Source organism: Oryctolagus cuniculus, chromosome 6 (genome assembly GCF_964237555.1).
Source record: "Oryctolagus cuniculus chromosome 6, mOryCun1.1, whole genome shotgun sequence".
In the NCBI taxonomy this organism is placed as follows: domain Eukaryota; kingdom Metazoa; phylum Chordata; class Mammalia; order Lagomorpha; family Leporidae; genus Oryctolagus; species Oryctolagus cuniculus.
In genome coordinates this window covers 146,083,673-146,101,168 of record NC_091437.1, presented here as the reverse complement: position 1 = coordinate 146,101,168, position 17,496 = coordinate 146,083,673, and the positions used below count along the sequence as shown (strand labels likewise).

General features: G+C 40.6%; 1 protein-coding gene across 6 annotated transcripts in view; it reads right to left on the bottom strand.

Annotated features, from left to right (window-relative positions):
- The window catches only part of COL14A1 (collagen type XIV alpha 1 chain), a 262,146-nt gene that overhangs the window by 24,876 nt on the left and 219,774 nt on the right, over positions 1-17,496 (bottom strand). For all 6 annotated transcript variants that reach the window (XM_008255863.4, XM_002710753.5, XM_070075442.1 and 3 more), the window contains exons 43-45: positions 7,531-7,566; positions 6,495-6,561; positions 2,860-3,048 (exon numbers count right to left, since the gene is read on the bottom strand). In XM_008255863.4, the coding sequence (XP_008254085.2) occupies positions 2,860-3,048; positions 6,495-6,561; positions 7,531-7,566 (292 nt within the window). The remainder of the gene's footprint in view (positions 1-2,859; positions 3,049-6,494; positions 6,562-7,530; positions 7,567-17,496) is intronic.

Genomic DNA, 17,496 nt, shown 5'->3' with positions numbered 1-17,496 from the left:
TGAATATATACACACGTATAGTGTATCACAATGTAAATTATTTTTACTGTGTATAATCTTTTTCAAAGCTTAAAATTTTTCAATAGAGAAAACAGAGCACTTCTGGTAAAAAAAAATTTGCCAAAATAAATGGCGTCATGAATTCTTTTAGGAAGAATCATATGAAGCCTCAGTAGAAAGTGAATTTCATCTATGTCATATGCCAGAGTATTCAACAGCTACGTTTCTAATAATCTTTCTTAGTTTATTATATTGTCTAGGAGTAATACTTAATTTTACTCATTATAAATGGGACCCTTTAAACATTATTATATGTTGCATAATGATAATTATCCAGAAAATAAAAACATGGCCTTTGGTTTTAATATCCTATCTTGATATTAGCTGACCCTGAGCCTGTTTTTGATCTTGATATTTTTTAATGTACCCTTTTGTATAAAATGAACAGATCAAAAGAAGAGATTGTTCTAGACTCTTCAGGTTCCGAAGTCTAATATTGTGGGGGCTGGCATCATGGCACAGTGGGTTAAGATGCCGCCTGCAATGCCAGCACCCCATATGAGTGCTGGTTCAAGTCCTGACTGTTCTACTTCTGATCCAATTTTCTGGTGATGCATCTGGGAAAGCAGCAAAAGGCCCCTCCCACCTACGTGGGAGACCTGGATGAAGTTCCAGGCTCCTAGTTTCAGGCTGGTCTTGTCCTGCCTGCTGTGGCCAATTGGGGAGTGAACCACCAGATGGAAGCTCGCTTTCTTCTCTCTCTCTGCTTTTAAAGACATAATTTAAAAAAAAACATTTAATGTTCTTGCTTAAAGGAAAGGCGCAGACATTTTTCCCCCTCTTAATCTGTCCTGGGGAATTTAGCCCATAAAGCTAAAAAAAAAAAAATAAAATAAAATCCCCACCCACCTTAGGACAAGGAATGGATGCTGGCCTATAAAACCCAGCCTAGGAGTCCCAACACCTCACCACTCAGTCAGTGATCACTGAAAATACACTTCCTTGTGCCTACAGGACACTTGTCACTTTGACTTTCATCCTCTCTGCATGAAGGCTCTTCAGAAACCTTGTGTAAAATGACTATCACAAAAAAAACTATGCACACATTTATAAATGGTTTTGTAACAAAATAAACATCTTAATTCCATTTCCCCATGAGCTTTTTGAATTACCATATTTATGAAATGTAGATGTTGATGTGTCTATTGTACTGTCAAAGAACATCCATATCTTTAAAAGAAAATTACATCATGGAAATTCATGTTTCCATTGGTTGCCTGGGCCACCGTTTGAGAACTCCCGGGTGATTTTCTCTGGCCTAATCGTTCACATGGTCTCAGAACAGGAAAGACTTGGTCTGGCAAAAAGAGGGCTGAGACGTCCAAAGAGAACAAAGAACTTATGACTTGCTGGGAGTGACTCAGGTGCTGGCTCTGTGCTCCCTGAGTCACAATTTCTCCATCACTAGCATGATCACAGAGCGCCCTGCTGACAGAGGCAGCCACCTTCCAGGCTGCCAGGTCTTGGTGTGTTATGGAAACATTATGTCTTTCTCTATGTCTGCTGATTCTGTGCCCTAACATAGGAAAATCCTGAAAGGAAAATCAGAACTGGATCACAATCAAAGCAACAATGAGTTAGTGAGTACCTATTAGACATCATACAAAGCAATCAGAGGTGATCTAGCTGCTCACTAACATCTGATGAACCCCGAAATGAGAAGAATGGCCAGCAAGTACTGTAGATGTTCAGGGGTGGCGGTGTCTGTGGTCTAGGCCGACCAACAAAAGCTTCATGCATGAGGTAGGTGTTAGCTGAAGGTTGAGCTAAGAGTAATGTCCACAATAGACAAAGGAAGGGACATTTCCAAAGGGGAAAAGAATATATATAAAAGTACAGAGGTAGACACTTACAAGGCTGATCGACGTGGATCAAGAACAAATGTGAAATATTTTTGTAATGTACACTTCATATTTATATGCTATTCATCTCACAAAAGTAACATGACTCACAGGTAAATAGGCAACAGTTAGCTATACCACACATTATTCTAGAAACTGTTTTTAGAAAGTACTTTTATCAGTTGTCCCTTTTCCCATCACTGTCCTCAGGGCTATTGTGGAACCCCATTTCACATATCTGTTTTATCTGCTTCTGGATTGGGAGATGCTGATCGTTATAGAAACTTGACGAAATTCAACCAAGTGAGTCTTACCATTGGATTACTTCTAAGACCTGTAGATAGTAGAAAATAAGGCAAAGTAGGATCTTAATTTTAATGAAAGTTTCATGGCAAAGACAAAACACTGGCCCATGAAACTCTTATGCTATCAACTCATAGTACAGAACAGTGAGCCACAAACAGTACTTGAACTTGAAGTTTGGAGCTGACACCATCTACAGAGGGATATGTGAACCTGTGTCCACATAACTTGTGACTCTTCCCAGAAATGCCACGGAGTGTTGCCCAGTGTGGGCACTGCACAAAAGAAGCACTACATATGCATACTAAATGAAGTCTGCTGTTGTGACTCATGTGTGATATCACGTTTTCCCCAAGGGAGGCATCATCTCCTAATTCTTCAACCTGGAAGAGGCAGCTTATCTGAATTGGTCTGTCTGGAGGGAATATCTTCCTTCTGTTAGCTCAACAGCCTCTTGGAGTTGTGTTGGGGTTTTGAGTCTACTGTTCTATAAACAGATATGGCTCTGGATAAACATGTTGCACACTGTTCTTTTCTTCATCTTGGGAATAAGTAAGATATTGAATTGCAGATGGAGAAGGGGAAGCATCACTGTTGTGCCATGTTTCAATGCACCCATCTCAAACAACTCTACTGGAGGAGTGGTCTAGCTTACCTCGTTCTCCTGGGGTCCCTGGCACGCCTGCACTTCCCGGAAAGCCTGGTGAGCCTGGGGGTCCTTGTTCTCCAGGCGTTCCAGGTGAACCTGGCCTCCCAGGCTCCCCAGGAGGGCCTTGGATGGTCCGGATGGATGAGGAATGGCTGGGAATCTGGTTGAGGATGGCTGTGTATCTGGCCATGTGACCTGAGGCAGGAAGCATAAAGGGTGCATTCAATGAACTGGCCCGCAGAGGGGTCTGGGGGGAGTTATTTGTTTATTTGTTAAGGCTTTGAACAATTTCATTAGACACCCACCAAGAGAGAAACAACACACCTCTCTGAAATAGGTCGATTTCCAACTTAACATTTTTTACGTTTTACTTTGGACGACAGTAGTGGCTGGATTGTACTCAAGGCACATCTCATGTATTTGGAATTCTACAGTTCACGTCAGCATCTCAATAAACACCACTGAGCAGAAGTCATAAATTTTATTTTCACCCCCAACATTTATCTGACCCCTGAACCCTTACCCAGCTGCCTTTTTCTCTAGAAATTTCCCCCAAACTGTCTTTTTTCCAACCCATAAAGCCTGCTCCACCCTCTTGCTCACAAATCCCCAGACAAGCGCTGTGTCTCAACTCCTCTCTTCGCTGCCAAGCTTTTCTTTCAGGAACATTTACTTGGGTCCCAGCTGTAGAAACGTCCATCAGTTTTTCTAAAAAATAAATCTGGCTCTCAACCCCATTGCCTCTTAACTCAATTATGCCTGGAAGAATATAGTTTTTAACAACTGGAAATACATATTTATAAAGTATTTGATACTATGGTGCCTCATTCTTCCAGCATCATCATCAGGAGATTTTTTTTCCCAAGTAAGTGAATTTTCTAGGTGCTTTTTATTTCTCCCTTTGCAAATATTTAAATGAAAAATAAGCTTGGGAATTCAGCCTAGCAATTAAAATGCCAATCAAGATGTCTGCAATCCACATTATCAGTGTGCCTGGGTTTGATTCTTGGCTCTGGCTCCTGATTCCAGATTCCTGCTAATACAGACCCTCAGAGGCAGCACTGATGGCTTAAGTGATTTTATCGCTGCCACTCACATGGGAGCCCAAGACTGAGTTCCCAGCTCCTCACTTTGGCACTGGCTCAGTTGTCACAGTCAGTTGGGAAATGAACCAGCAAATGAGTTTCCCTCGCTCTCTCTGCCTCTTAAATAAACTTAAATATCTTTAAAGAAAAACAGCAGCCATCTTTTGAGGAATCATTTCTAATTCACTGCCTTCTTAAGCACTGGACTGTGATGTCACAAGGGTCTCCCTGATGTCTTGAGGGCCATCAGCAGCCATGTCTGTTGCTTTCTGCATCTGCGTCTTTCACTTCTCCCTGGACACGGGGGTAATCCTTTACCATTCTCCAGACTGTCATCACTTTGGCCTTGCACAGTTTCCCATCTAACCCTTTTTCATGTAATCTTTCTTATCTACCGAGAACTGAAAACCAGATGACTGAGCTTGTAAAAACAAAAATCATAGGCTAACCAGTAAATCAGGTTCTCAGTGAGAGCCCAAGGAATAAAATAAAAAGCAGAGAAAATCAATTCTGCATTTGGGAACAAGGTTGGGCTGGACAGAGTCTCTTCCATTTCCTTCCCTTAGATCTGAACTGACAGGCAGGGCCTTCCTATTCTAACAACTTAATTGAACTTTCCTGTCCAACTTCCAGACCCCACCTTCTAGAAGTCATTTACAAGAATCTGAGAATTCCCAAGGGGCAAAACACAATTTTGAGCCCTCAGTTTTTAGGGCAGGTTTTAAATAATCATATATTCATACACATTTTTATTCTATAGTAGAACAAGAAAATATCATGATGCTTTCTTCTCATTGTGGTCTATGAGTCATAAAATGTATCCCTCATTTTTCCTAAAATAACAGTCCATTTATTTACACAGTACGCTTGAAATGAGAAACCGGCCAAATAATCCAATATGGGCCAAATTTGGATGCATTATACTACAAAAATGACTAATGTTCAATTTCCCTTTTATAAATTATATTTTTAAAGATCTCATTTTAGTATTAAATATTTTAATTTAATGACAAATTCTCTCAAACACTTACAGCCAGTTTGGACAACATGTATAACATAAAATTAAACTAAAGGGAGCATTACTACAGTTGTGAGAAGACAGTAGGTTTGTATTTGGTTTTCCCTGATATTTTTACCTTAATGAAAATTTTGTGAAGTCCCTGCATTTCCTCACTTCATGGCTTCCCCAGGGTGACATCTGGATTTACTGCAGAACTCTGGATGGTAATCTAGACCCAGCCCTACAGGGCTCCCCTGACCTAACACTCAACTTTTCTTGTGTTAAAATAAATATAATCCTAAAGTGAACAAGGTAGCTACTCAGGTAATGTCAGCCCTGATCTCCTGGGAGGTCGCGGGCAGGAGTCAGGCTAGAGTTGGGTGGGTTTGAGAAGAATAGTTCATCTCTATTTGGCTGCAGATCTTCCTCATACTGAATAAATTATTTAAAAGAGAAGAATACACACTAGGGAATTTCTGATTAGATTGAGACAAAATATATATTCCATGAATAAGCAGAAAATATGCAAAATGGGAGGGTTAGTAAATGGATGAGCAGGAATCTGTCATTGAAACACAATGTTGTTGAAAAGTTCAAGTTTAATAAGAAAAGGGACAGTTATCAGGTGTGTTTCAATGTAATTTTTGGCATGAAGCCCAAGTGTCATAAGTCTTATCAGATGTCACAACAAACCTGTCTCAGTGTGTGTGAAAATGTGTGTATTTTGGCATCAAATCTAAAGATTAAGGTAAGGACCTTAGGCTGAACAGAAGATGACAGATGTAAAATGGATTTTAATAATAAGGAAATATTGACTTACATACTATGAGTCTGTGTAGCCATTTGGCCTAGCTGTTAAGCCACTAGTGGGGATGCTTGAATCTCACATATGAGTACCTGGGTTTATGTCCTAGCTCTGGCTCTTCATTTCAGCTTTCTACCAATGCTGGGGGGCAGCAGTAATGGCTTGGATGATTAGGTTCTACCACCCACATGGAAGACCTGCACTGGGTTTCCAGCTCCTGGCTTCTGGCCCCCAAGCCATTTTAGCCATTTGCAGCTGAGTTAGCAGATAGGAATTCTGTCTGCATCTTCATTTCTCTTAAATTTTTAAAAATACAACTGTAGGTCTATTTTTTAAAATAAGTCTTGCAAGTTAACTGAAATCAATACTGCAAATCATTTTTTTTTTTTTTGAAGGTAGCTTCTGAAGATGTAGTCTGTCAACATTCAAGTGCTCATCACTTGAGAAAAATACAAAATTCTCTCCATTTGGAGAAAGACAAAGGGATAGAAGATGTGGCCTGGGCCATCACGTTAAATCTACATGGCAAACTGATAGTTCTTATGTGAAGTTAAGCTTCTGTAGCTTTGATGGCGAGCTCTAGGGTAATCTGTAATGATCTCTTAGATGGATCAGCAGGGGCTCATCATAAAGCTTACATGTCTGCACCAAGACAAAGCTTCAGAGATATTCCCCTAAGTCTTTATGCTCATGAGAAAGGCCCATAGGGAGAAGTAAGGTGAACCAACCTGCACAACCACAGTGTACTTACTCTGGATGAGCTGTTCACATACTTGACGTGCCACTGCTCTCACCATGGCTTGGGACTGCAGGTCACCCTGGATGAGAAAAAAGCACAGTCCTGACTCTCCGGCACAGGCCTTGCCACACACCAGGACTTCCAGGATGTGGCTCTGACTTGGACCCACTAATGCCATCTGGGCTCTTCGGCTCCTAACAGAACATAGGATGCTGCACACAGAGGAGAGGGCAATGTGACATTCATGGCTCCAGATTCTCAAGAGTCTTATTCAAACGAAAAGGTGCAAGTATTTCTATCCCAGATTCTAAAGATTTAATAGTTTTGAAACAAATCATATATATTTAATGCCTCATTTACACTCTTTAGAGCTTATAAAATATAGCACTTTCTCAAGCAGTGACTCATTTAATACTAATAATAACTCAGAGGAAAGATGTTAAACCCATTTTATAGCAGAATAGTGTTAAGTACATTGCCCAAGTTTTCACAGAGGTAAATGGATGAGCCTAGAGCCACTGCTGTTTCTATTATAGCCAATAGCCCAATTGTATTAGCAGCTGCACCACTTCTTAAAGGAGAGATTAACTGATTTAAATTTGGAGGTCAGTTCTTTAATTCTATTCCTGTCATTGTTTGCTTGGGTGCCAATACGGGGCTATCAGGAAAAGCAGGACTCCCATCCTATTACTTAGCATTTGTAAAGAGCTTTAAGCTTTCTATAGCCCTTTTGCTTCCATACAATTCCCTTCTGAAATTCACTTTGTGAGTTAAATGAGTTTGATTCTCCTCTTTTTGTGCTTAAGACGCATTCCCAGGTTATCAAGGTGGATGGCAGCAAAGTAATAGAAACTCGCTCTCCTGACTTCAACTTAGGGCTTTTTCCACTGAAAAATGTGTTCCCAGTCGAATAAGGTGGAGGGAAGACAAGGAAATGGCATCACAGCAATGAATAACCACTGTAGTAAATAGTCATCCTTCAACAGGCTCATGCACTAGACAGTGTGCAGCCAGCTGCAGCCTTTGAGCAGAGCCACAGAATACTTACGCGCTCTCCTCGCTCTCCCTTTGGACCAGGGACACCCTAGAAGTGAGAAAATTGTTGAGTTACCTAGGATACCACACATAGCCCAAACCAACCAGCATGCATCTTTTCTCATTTTGTTAAGAACTTTTTTTTAAAACTTTTATTTAATAAATATAAATTTTGAAAGTACAACTTTTGGGTTATAGCAGTTTTCCCCCCATAACCTCCCTCCAACCTGCAACCATCCCATCTCCCACTCCCACTCCCTCTCCCATCCCATTCTTCATAAAGATTCATTTTCAATTATCTTTATATACAGAAGATCAACTTAATATATACTAAGTAAAGATTTCAACAGTTTGCACCCACACAGACACACAAAGTATAAAGTACTGTTTGAGTACTAGTTTTACCATTAATTCGCATAGTACAACACATTAAGGACAGATCCTCCATGGGGAGTAAGTGCACAGTGACTTCTGTTGTTGATTTAACAATTAATATTCTTATTCATGACACCAGTAATCACCTAAGGCTCTTGTCATGAGCTTCCAAGGCTATGGAATCCTCTTGAGTTCACAAACTCCAACCTTATTTAGACAAGGCCATAATCAAAGTAGAAGTTCTCTCCTCCCTTCAGAGAAAGGTACCTCCTTCTCTGATGGCCCGTTCTTTCCACTGGGATCTCGCTCACAAAAATCATTCATTTAGACCATTTTTTGCCACAGTGTCTTGGCTTTCATGCCTGAAATACTCTCATGGGCTTTTTAGCTAGACCCGAATGCCTTAAGGGCTGATTCTGAGGCCAGAGTGCTGTTTAGGGCATCTGCCAATCTGAGTCTGCTGTGTATCCTGCTTCCCATGTTGGATCGTTCTCTCTTTTTTAATTCTATCAGTTATTATTAGCAGACACTGAAGACCTTTTTCTTAGCACTAGAAATTCCACAACAAAAACAGTTATACAAAAATAGGAGTAAGACAGACAACAACCTGTAATCACACCAGGCATAAATAGCTTTTCTCAACATTTTCATCCTCCAGCCTTTTTATGTAAATTGGAATGCAACACTATTGCTTTGTAACCTACATCTTTACTGAATGGGTCTTTCACCTTTTGCCACACTCTACTGTATTCTGCTGCTGCTTTGTAACTTATTTCACATATTTCTACTGAATAAATTATTGCAGTATTAAAGGAATATCTCTGAAGCAAAGAAAAGATCTCTCAGCCTAGAAATTCAAATAAGAGATGGGATTCTATGCAATTCTCCCTATTTATCCTCAGTAAAAGAGCACATAGTTATATGAATTCTCAGCTGAATTATTGTTTTTAAATGTGGCTTTGCTACTATTCAATCCATGAAAGATGTCACAATTATTGTAAAAAATTTCCTGAATAAAAGACATTTGCAGTGCCACAGCAATAAAAATTATACTCATGACATAAAACATGTCTTCAGAAGGATTTCATATTTTTGTTTCCATTCTTAGGCAAGGTTCATTGAACAAAATTTTACACTCACTTCTCCAAGGAGAATAAATGGAATTTGTACATCAAACGTGTGACATTGTCAGGTTGTGCTCAGTCATTACTTACTTCAACCTCAACAGGCCCCAAGAAACTCAGTGTGTTCTCCAGAATTTCTATTCAGTTAACAGTTACTCAAACTCTAAATTCTGGATTTACCCCATGATGTCATAAGTAGACTGGCTTTCCAGGAAAAGAGGAGTTGGGAAGAAGAGAAGCTCACAGTTGACTCTCCTGAGCAGGTAAAGATTGTCCCTAATATGTTTTCCTTCCTATTCCTCTATGTCTACAAGTATTCAATACATACTTTTTTTTTAACTTTATTGTATTGCCTTTCACATTCATCTCTTCTATTCCACCAATTCAGATGCTACCCCTGCTATCTCACACCAAGGCATTTGTAGCCATCTTCTAATTGACATCCCTAATTATTGACCTTACTGCCAGTCCATCTATTTCCACCCACTAATCTCAACTCCCTACAACACCTTAGAAAGCTCAGTGACTACTAATTGATGGCAGCCTTTCTTCTACTCAAGATCACTCAGTGGTTCTCAGACATTCATGGGAAAAAACCCGAGTCCAGGAATCCAAAATCTTTTGAAACTCAGACTCAACCTCCCTATCACCTACTCTTCAAATTAGAACTTCTTATTCTCAAGAGCCTGGTCGACTAGGCATATAAGAAATTTGAAATGTGAGAAGAATATTAAGCATAAATATTACCAATTAAATATTAATTAACAATAGGAATAGTCTAATGAAGTAGGTACCTTGACATAATATTTGACACTAAATTTTTGTTGTATATATTTAATTTCAAATTAATGGGTGGATTTTCCTTCTCTGGTAGGTGATAAGATCCCAAGAACAGAGAACCATACTTATTTTATAGTTCCTAAACCACCTAGTCAATATCTTCCTTAAAAGAGTCACTCAATATCCCGATTAAGTCCAATATGAAACTGAAATATTTATTATAAATCTAAGACTGCTGTTTACGTCCTTTGGCACTGGGTTTGCTTTTGCTTTGTTAGCAAAATGGAAAGAGTGGCTGGCTCTGTGGCCTAACAGATAAAGCTGCCGTCTGCAGCACACACATCTCATATGGGTGCTTGTTTGAGCCCCTGCTGTTCCACTTCCAATCCAACTCCCTGCTAATGGCCTGGGGAAGCAACTGAAAATGGTCCAAGTGTCCTGCACTCACATGGGATACCAGGAAGAAGCTTCTGGCTCCTACCTTCAGATCAACCCAGCTCTGGCTGTTGCAGCCATTTGGGGAGTGAACCAGCAGATGGAAGATTCTCTCTCTCCCTCTCTCCCTCCCTCCCTCCCTCCCTCCCTCCCTCCCTCCCTCTCTCCCTCCCTCTCTTTCAAATAAATCTTTAAAAGTAAAATAAAATGAAAAGATTATTAACTGATTTCAACTAGAAATATGAGTGTACTTCAAAAAATTTATGGGACACATAATTAAAAGATTATTTTGGTGCAAAAATTTGAGATCCATACATAGATTTTCATGATGCATATTTTTCATGAACTTTTTGAAGACTTCTCATATAAATCTACACTGTAGTGTGCCATAAGGTAATTTTTCAATATTACAAATTAAATCAATGATCAGAGACCTTTTTAAAAAAAAAATGGAGTAGAGGATCTGAAAAGCCATTTAAACGCCTTGAGATTCTTTTTAAGATGGGGCCAAAGTATATTAAGTAGCCTCAGGGGTCCCTTACAAGGCTAACACATTATCATTCCATGATATGGTCACTATTTGGAGCAGGGAGCACATGAATAATAATGAAAAAGATAAACGCTGTCCTAGTAAAGGAAGGATTCCAACTTCCCTAGAGAAGGCAGATCCTCTCTTGAACTGTGAGTTCTACAAGGTTGAGGCTAGGTCAAGTTTATAGGCTTTTGTATCCCAATTCCTAGGACTATGCCTGGGACATGCCAGGTGCTCAAAAAAAAGTGTTGATTGAATGAATGGATGGTTGAGTTTCACTTCAAGTATGGAGGACAAGCCAATCTGTGCTTCATTTTAACTACATTGATTGAAAAAAAAAAAAAAAGAAAAATATTTAACACATACTCAAGCAGTGGACCTCTAGAGCATTAGAAAAAGTGTTGATTCTGTTAAAAAAAAAAAAAAAACTAACTTAAACTGCAAAAAATTTCTGCAAAAAATAAGATTTACATAGCGCTCTCCCTCTGCCAGCTCAAATTCTCTTTGGAACTAAATGTACTGGCCGCGCCCTCTTCCCTCATTCCTTAGGCTCCACAAATGGACAAGTACCAAAAGAGACTCTGCTAGGTCCAGAGATAAGTACTACTCTTGATACCACTAGATAAATCGTTAATGGGAACTACTTTTCAAGCACTAAGCACAAAACAAAACCAAAAATCAGCCACCACCAAAAATTAGTAAACACTCCACACTTTTAATGTAGTAAGAAACCAAAAATGCTAGGAGTAATATTTAAGCTGTTTTTCACATGTACCTAGCACTATTTGTGGTGTTTTTACCTTGCAAAGCCAGTGAATCCCTTCTCTCAAAAATTTTTAAAATTTTCACTTTTATTTGAAAAGCAGAAAGAGATCTTGCATCTGCTGGGTCACTCCCCAAATTCCCACGATAGCCATGGCTGGGACACCTGAAGACCAGGAGCCTGAAACTAACCTGGGTCTTTTACATTGCTGGCAGGGACTTAAGTACTTAAGCCTTCACCTGCTGTCTCACTGGATGTGCATTAGCAGGAAGCTAAATTGGAAGCAGAGTATCCACCACTTGAACCAGGCACTCTAATATGAGACACAGGCTTTCCAAATGCCACAGTAGTCAGCCTTTGTAATAGTCTTCTAAAATAACGAATTTAATCCTTATAATACTCCTATAAGATTGGCTCATATATTCTTTGCAACAATCCTATGAGATAATATTTATATTTTACAGATTAAGGAAATGCTGTAAGGATGTTAAACCACTTGTCCAAAGTCACACAATAACACAGTGAAACCTGAACCCAAATTGTGAGCTCCAGAACTCATGTACCCTGGAGTGCACTCTGCTCTCTGCTGGAAGAGGACACTGTTCAACAAGTGCGACAGCCAGTGCCTTCCATTCTAGTGAAAATCATCTTTTCCTAATTAAAACAGAACAAACACAAGCAAACATAACATCCCTTAAACCTAAGTTTAGCAAATCAGAATTAGGTTTTAACTTGAGTCCTGTTTTAAAACCCAGTTTGTCTAAAATGTTTTTTCTTTTTGCACCAATACACTTTTTGACATTTCCATTGCTATCACTTATTATATTGTCCTGTTTGAAAATGTTTCAAATTTACAGAAAGAAAATACCATGCAAAGCTGAGCCATTGCACCTTCTGGAACAGAGACGAATGTGTCTATTTGGGCCCGAAATCCCTCACACTTAGTCTCATAGTGCTTTTTATTATGCATCTAAAGGATCCAGCTAGGAGGCCGCAAGTGAAAGATCGTTCTAGTGAAATATCTCTATGGTAAGAAATTATTTTTTATTCCAACTTTTCTGACATCTCTCCCTTGATTTCTGCAAAGTAAAATAAAAACAAAATAAAAATTCCTGAGCAAATGAAGGCCCATAACTCCACCAAAATATGCTTTAGGGAAAACACATATTCCCTGTAGATAGAGGCCAGGAAAAGTAGCACCGTTTCCTTTAATTTCAGGAACACTTGAAATGTAAAGAAAAGAAAATACAGTACCGACATTCACAGATTCACAGAATTTTAGTATTGAAGGGAAGAGGAATGATCTTGTGGTTGAAGTTCCATGTGTTAAAGATGCCTGTTATGCAAAATCAAACATTCCAGGCTGGCTCTGAAGGTCTTCCATGACCTAAATCCTGATCTACAATAATAGTCTTTTATTTCTCCCTTGAACACCAGCCTAACTAGAACCCATGTTTTCCTTCTTTCTTTTCCTCTGTTACTTCTTTATTTTCTTCCTCCCTCCTCCTTCCTCCCTTCTCCTGCCCCCTCCCTCCTCAACAGATACATATTAAGTACTCTGATTGTATCTGATCTCATTTCAGTCCTCAAAGAATTGCCACTTAGTAGGGGAACCCAACAGCTGAAGGAGATATCTAGCAGTCTAAGGAGATAAAGGTGGTTTTACAAGGAGTCTTGCAGTCTTTGAGAAGGAACAGCCCAGGCCTCAATGGGACGTGAAAGGAGGAGGAAGAAGCCCAGACTGACAGAAGAGCATCTCAAAGGGCAAGAAAAGTGTGAAACTGTGGCAAATCCTTGAGAGCTTAAAATGATTACATGTGACTCAATGCCAAGTAAAGGGATAATGGTAGACCCAGATAGAGGGGAAAGTGAAGGGCCAGGGCCATGTACACCACACTGAACACACAGGGCCCAGCCTTTGGTGATAGGGATCTGGCAAGGAGACTCAAGCCAGGGGATGACCCATAACAATGTCCTAAAGGATGTCCCAGCAAGCCAAGGAATGGGCCAGAACAAGGATAGCACTGAGGCCATGGGCTAATAAGAGCTTCTCATGCCAATGTTTGTGAGAAACAAGGAGGACCTAAAATAAAACTATGGTAGTTATGACAGAGCTAAAGAAAGAGCAGAAAAATGCTTTAAAATGAACAAAAGACAGGAGGTGCCTTGTCCTGTGTTTTACTAAAGGCACCACCTAAGCACTATTATCTTCCTGTCTTTGAGGGTGGGACTCATTCCCACATTCATATTTCAACGTCCCAGTGACATGCTGCCTCTTGGAACTATAACTCCACCCCAGCAATGTAGGGATCTCCCCCCTGCCCTGCCCAACCTTTCATAGCAAGTTTCTTATCTTTCCTTTAAGGCGTTTCAACTTTCTGCCTTTTATTATAGAACCATCATTCTAACCAGATTTCCCATAAATGTGGAAGAAGGTCTAGATTATTTTACCTCTCACAATTCTTGCCATCTTGTAGGCTCATAAATACTGTGCCTACTCTGTAAACATCTGCAATGACTGAACTAGCAAACTGATGTTCTGCAAGACTAGAGGATGTGTGTAAGTAAGATGGCTCACACAGCTAGTGAGGGTCATGTCAGGGCCACAGGTGGAACCCAGGTACCCTGATTTTCAACATAATGCTCTTTGACATCACACCATACCTATATACTCATGGGGAAGTCAAACTAAGCACACAGTGCCAGCCGGAAGCAGTCTGTTATTGCAAAGCCTTCATTGTGCATAAACCCAACACCAGGAGGAGCACTACATTCAACCCTGTGCTTAAAATCCGGCAGGAATCGGGACCTCGGCAGCAGCGAGGGAGATTCTGCCCTAGGAGTCAGCAGTGAAGGCAGAGTGCATGGAAGCAGACATTTCTGGCACCAACTGTAGGAAACACACTGCTATTTTCAGCGGCGCAGTCTGTCTCTCTTGGTCTCTTTTCCTCCTGCCTTCCTAGACAGACATCCATGGGAAATCAATCAAGGCCTGAGCACCATGACACCGGGCCTGCTTTAATAGTTACACTGGTCTGGCAGCCAGCAGGCATCTGAGAGCTGTCGGCCAAAATACAGGGACAAGTCTGGGCTGCACAGGGCAGAGAATGAGCTCCTTTTGAGAGGAAATCCCCAAGTCCACCACGGTGTACCCACTCAGCGCCAAAGACCTAATTGTTCCTCCCTCTGATAAGACTATTAACAGCACAGGGCACATTCAAGATCAAAGCAGGTGTTTTATTTGTGAGAAAATGTATTAGTATTTCTGTCTGTGCTGTTTTTAGAATATAATCCAGAGCTACAAAAAGCCAGGTGGGTGAGCAGGTGCTATCATACTCACTTAAGGTCTTCCCGATCTCACTCTGTCCCTCCATGCTCCATTTTATCTCTCCCCAGGCCCCCAGAGCCTGCTTTTCCTTCCTTAGCCCTTCCCATTCGATCCATCTTTGATCAGGATCAATCCATGACTTGTTCTTTCCTCACTTGGATGAAGAGAAACTGGTGTAGCTGACACCAGTAAGAATGCAAAACAACAATCACAACAGCAACAACAAATGTGTTTATTGTCTAACGAACTTAGATACTTTTTTTCTGTATTTTCCTGTTTTATTTTCTGATGTGTCAAAGACATTAGCGCATTAAAATCTCCTGTGACTTTCCTAGAAAGAGTTAGCCTCACAGCCCCTGGCACTTCTTTGAACAAAATCTCTTGCACTCTTAAGCCCTATGGGCCTTTTCTGTGCTCTGTCTCCCAAGAGTACATTTTGTGAAGCAGAGAGTATGTTTTTAAGTCTCCTTTCTCATGTGCAATAGCCTGGAACCAAATGATAAAACATCAAATTATCTCCTGTGACCCACTACTAAATTGATTTGAAAAGAGAAAATCCAAAGGTATTTAACAATGGCAATGTAGTTGGAATGAGTATGCAGTTTGTAAAGTGACTACTAGTATTATATAGCATTGCAATATTAAACAGTATTACAGTATTACATAGTAATATTATACAGTATTTATAGTGTAGCATTTGGATGCACAAATTAGGCTGCACTTGTTAAAATCTAGATGCATTTTTTATGCACATTTCTTATGTGATGTGTATATATGTACCATGTGAATCATAGCTTAGAGAAGGATCCAGGGATGGAAGAATTTTATTGAAGAAGAGCCTCTTTCAGTAGATAAAGAGAGGCATCTTTCTGAATAAGAACCAGTGGTTCTGGGCTGGCATTGTGAAGTAGCAGGTAAAGCTGCCACCTGCAAAGCTGGCATCCCATATGGGTGCCGATTCATGTCCCAGCTGCTCCACTTCTGATCCAGCTCCCTGCTCATGGCCTGGGAGAAGCAGTGGAAGATGGCCCACGTGCTCAGGCTGCTGCACCCATGTGGGAGACCTGGAAGAAGCTCCTGGCTCCCAGCTTCGGCATGGCTCAGCCTTGGCCATTGCAGCCATTTGGGGAGTGAACCAGCACATGGAAGATTGCTGTTTCTCCCTCTCTCTCTCTCTGTAACTCTCACTTTCAAATAAATAGAGACATCTTTTTTTTTTTTTTTTTTAATAAAAGGAAGCAGGGGCCAGCACTGTGGCACAGCGGGTTAAAGCCACAGGCTGCAATGCCAGCACCCCATGTGGGTGCTGATTCACATCCCAGCTGCTCCACTACTGATCCAGCTCCCTGCTAATGTGCCTAGGAAAGCAGCAGAGGATGGCCCAAGTTCTTTGACCCCTGCAGCCATGTGGGAGACCTGGAAGAAGCTCCTGGTTCCTGGCTTTGGATTGACACAGCTCCGGCAGTTGTGGCCATTTGGGTAGTGAACCAGCGGATGGAAGACCTCTCTCACTCTAACTCTGGCTTTCACATAAATAAAATAAATCTTAAAAAAACAGAAGCAGCATTATTTGTTGTGTCTTGTTTACTCTAATAGGCAGGAAAATGGTCCTTTCCACTCCAAATATTAATGCACTGATCCCAGAACCTGTGGATATGTTACTTTTTGCAGCAAAATGGGTTTTGCAAATATGAAAGATTCAGGGATTCTCTAGAGAGCTTATCAATTGTGTGGGTGGCCTGAGATAACCACATAGGTCCTTAAAGGCCAGGCCAATTCCTGGCTGTGGTCAGAGACAGGTGTGAGTGGAAGAACGGGTGGAGCCACAACATCACTGACTTTGCAGATGCAAGTGGCCCCTGAGTGCAGGACAGTGAGCCGCCTTTAGAAGCTAGTACAGGTGAGGAACTAGATCCTCCTCTAGCCTCCGGAAAGGAAGCAGCACACCCTGCTTCGTAGTCAGTGAGACCAAGCAGCAATAGAAGGCTCGTTAATTTCCTTCTTCCAAGGTTCATCCATCAGATTTCACTCTTCCACAGCTACAAACAGCTTCTCAGCGTGTTTGTAGCAATACATACCTTTACATATTTCAATTCTCTTAAGCCACGGATGTGGATTTAGGTCATTACCCATACTATCAGAATGCGAACTAACATCTACATATAGAAAAGACAACTTGCAAGTCACACATGATGCTGGCTATTTCTTCAAAATACACATATCTCATTTTACAGGTACAGGTACAGGCCTAAAAGTGTTCATTTGCTTTTATCTTATCCCTTGTGGGCAGAATTTAGAAAATTATTCCACTCTCATTAATTTCTCATATCTGTTATGTGCCCCCCTTGGGAGCCAGGCTTGACTGACACTTAGCTCTTATACCCAATTCTTATAAAGATGATACTAAATTTGGCTAACACAGAGCCAAGCACAAGCAACGAAACCTGCATAAGGAAAAGCATGATTGATTACGCTGTTAGGACCATGGTATACGCACAACCTTATACTAATCTCTGTCCAAAGAGCTTCTCTGCTTTCCTTTATGGATTTCCATAGTGTTCAATATTGAATAAACACTGCTGACAAATAGAGATGCTGGTGAACCTAAACACGTAAGTAGAAGTGGCGAGTGGCCATGCATT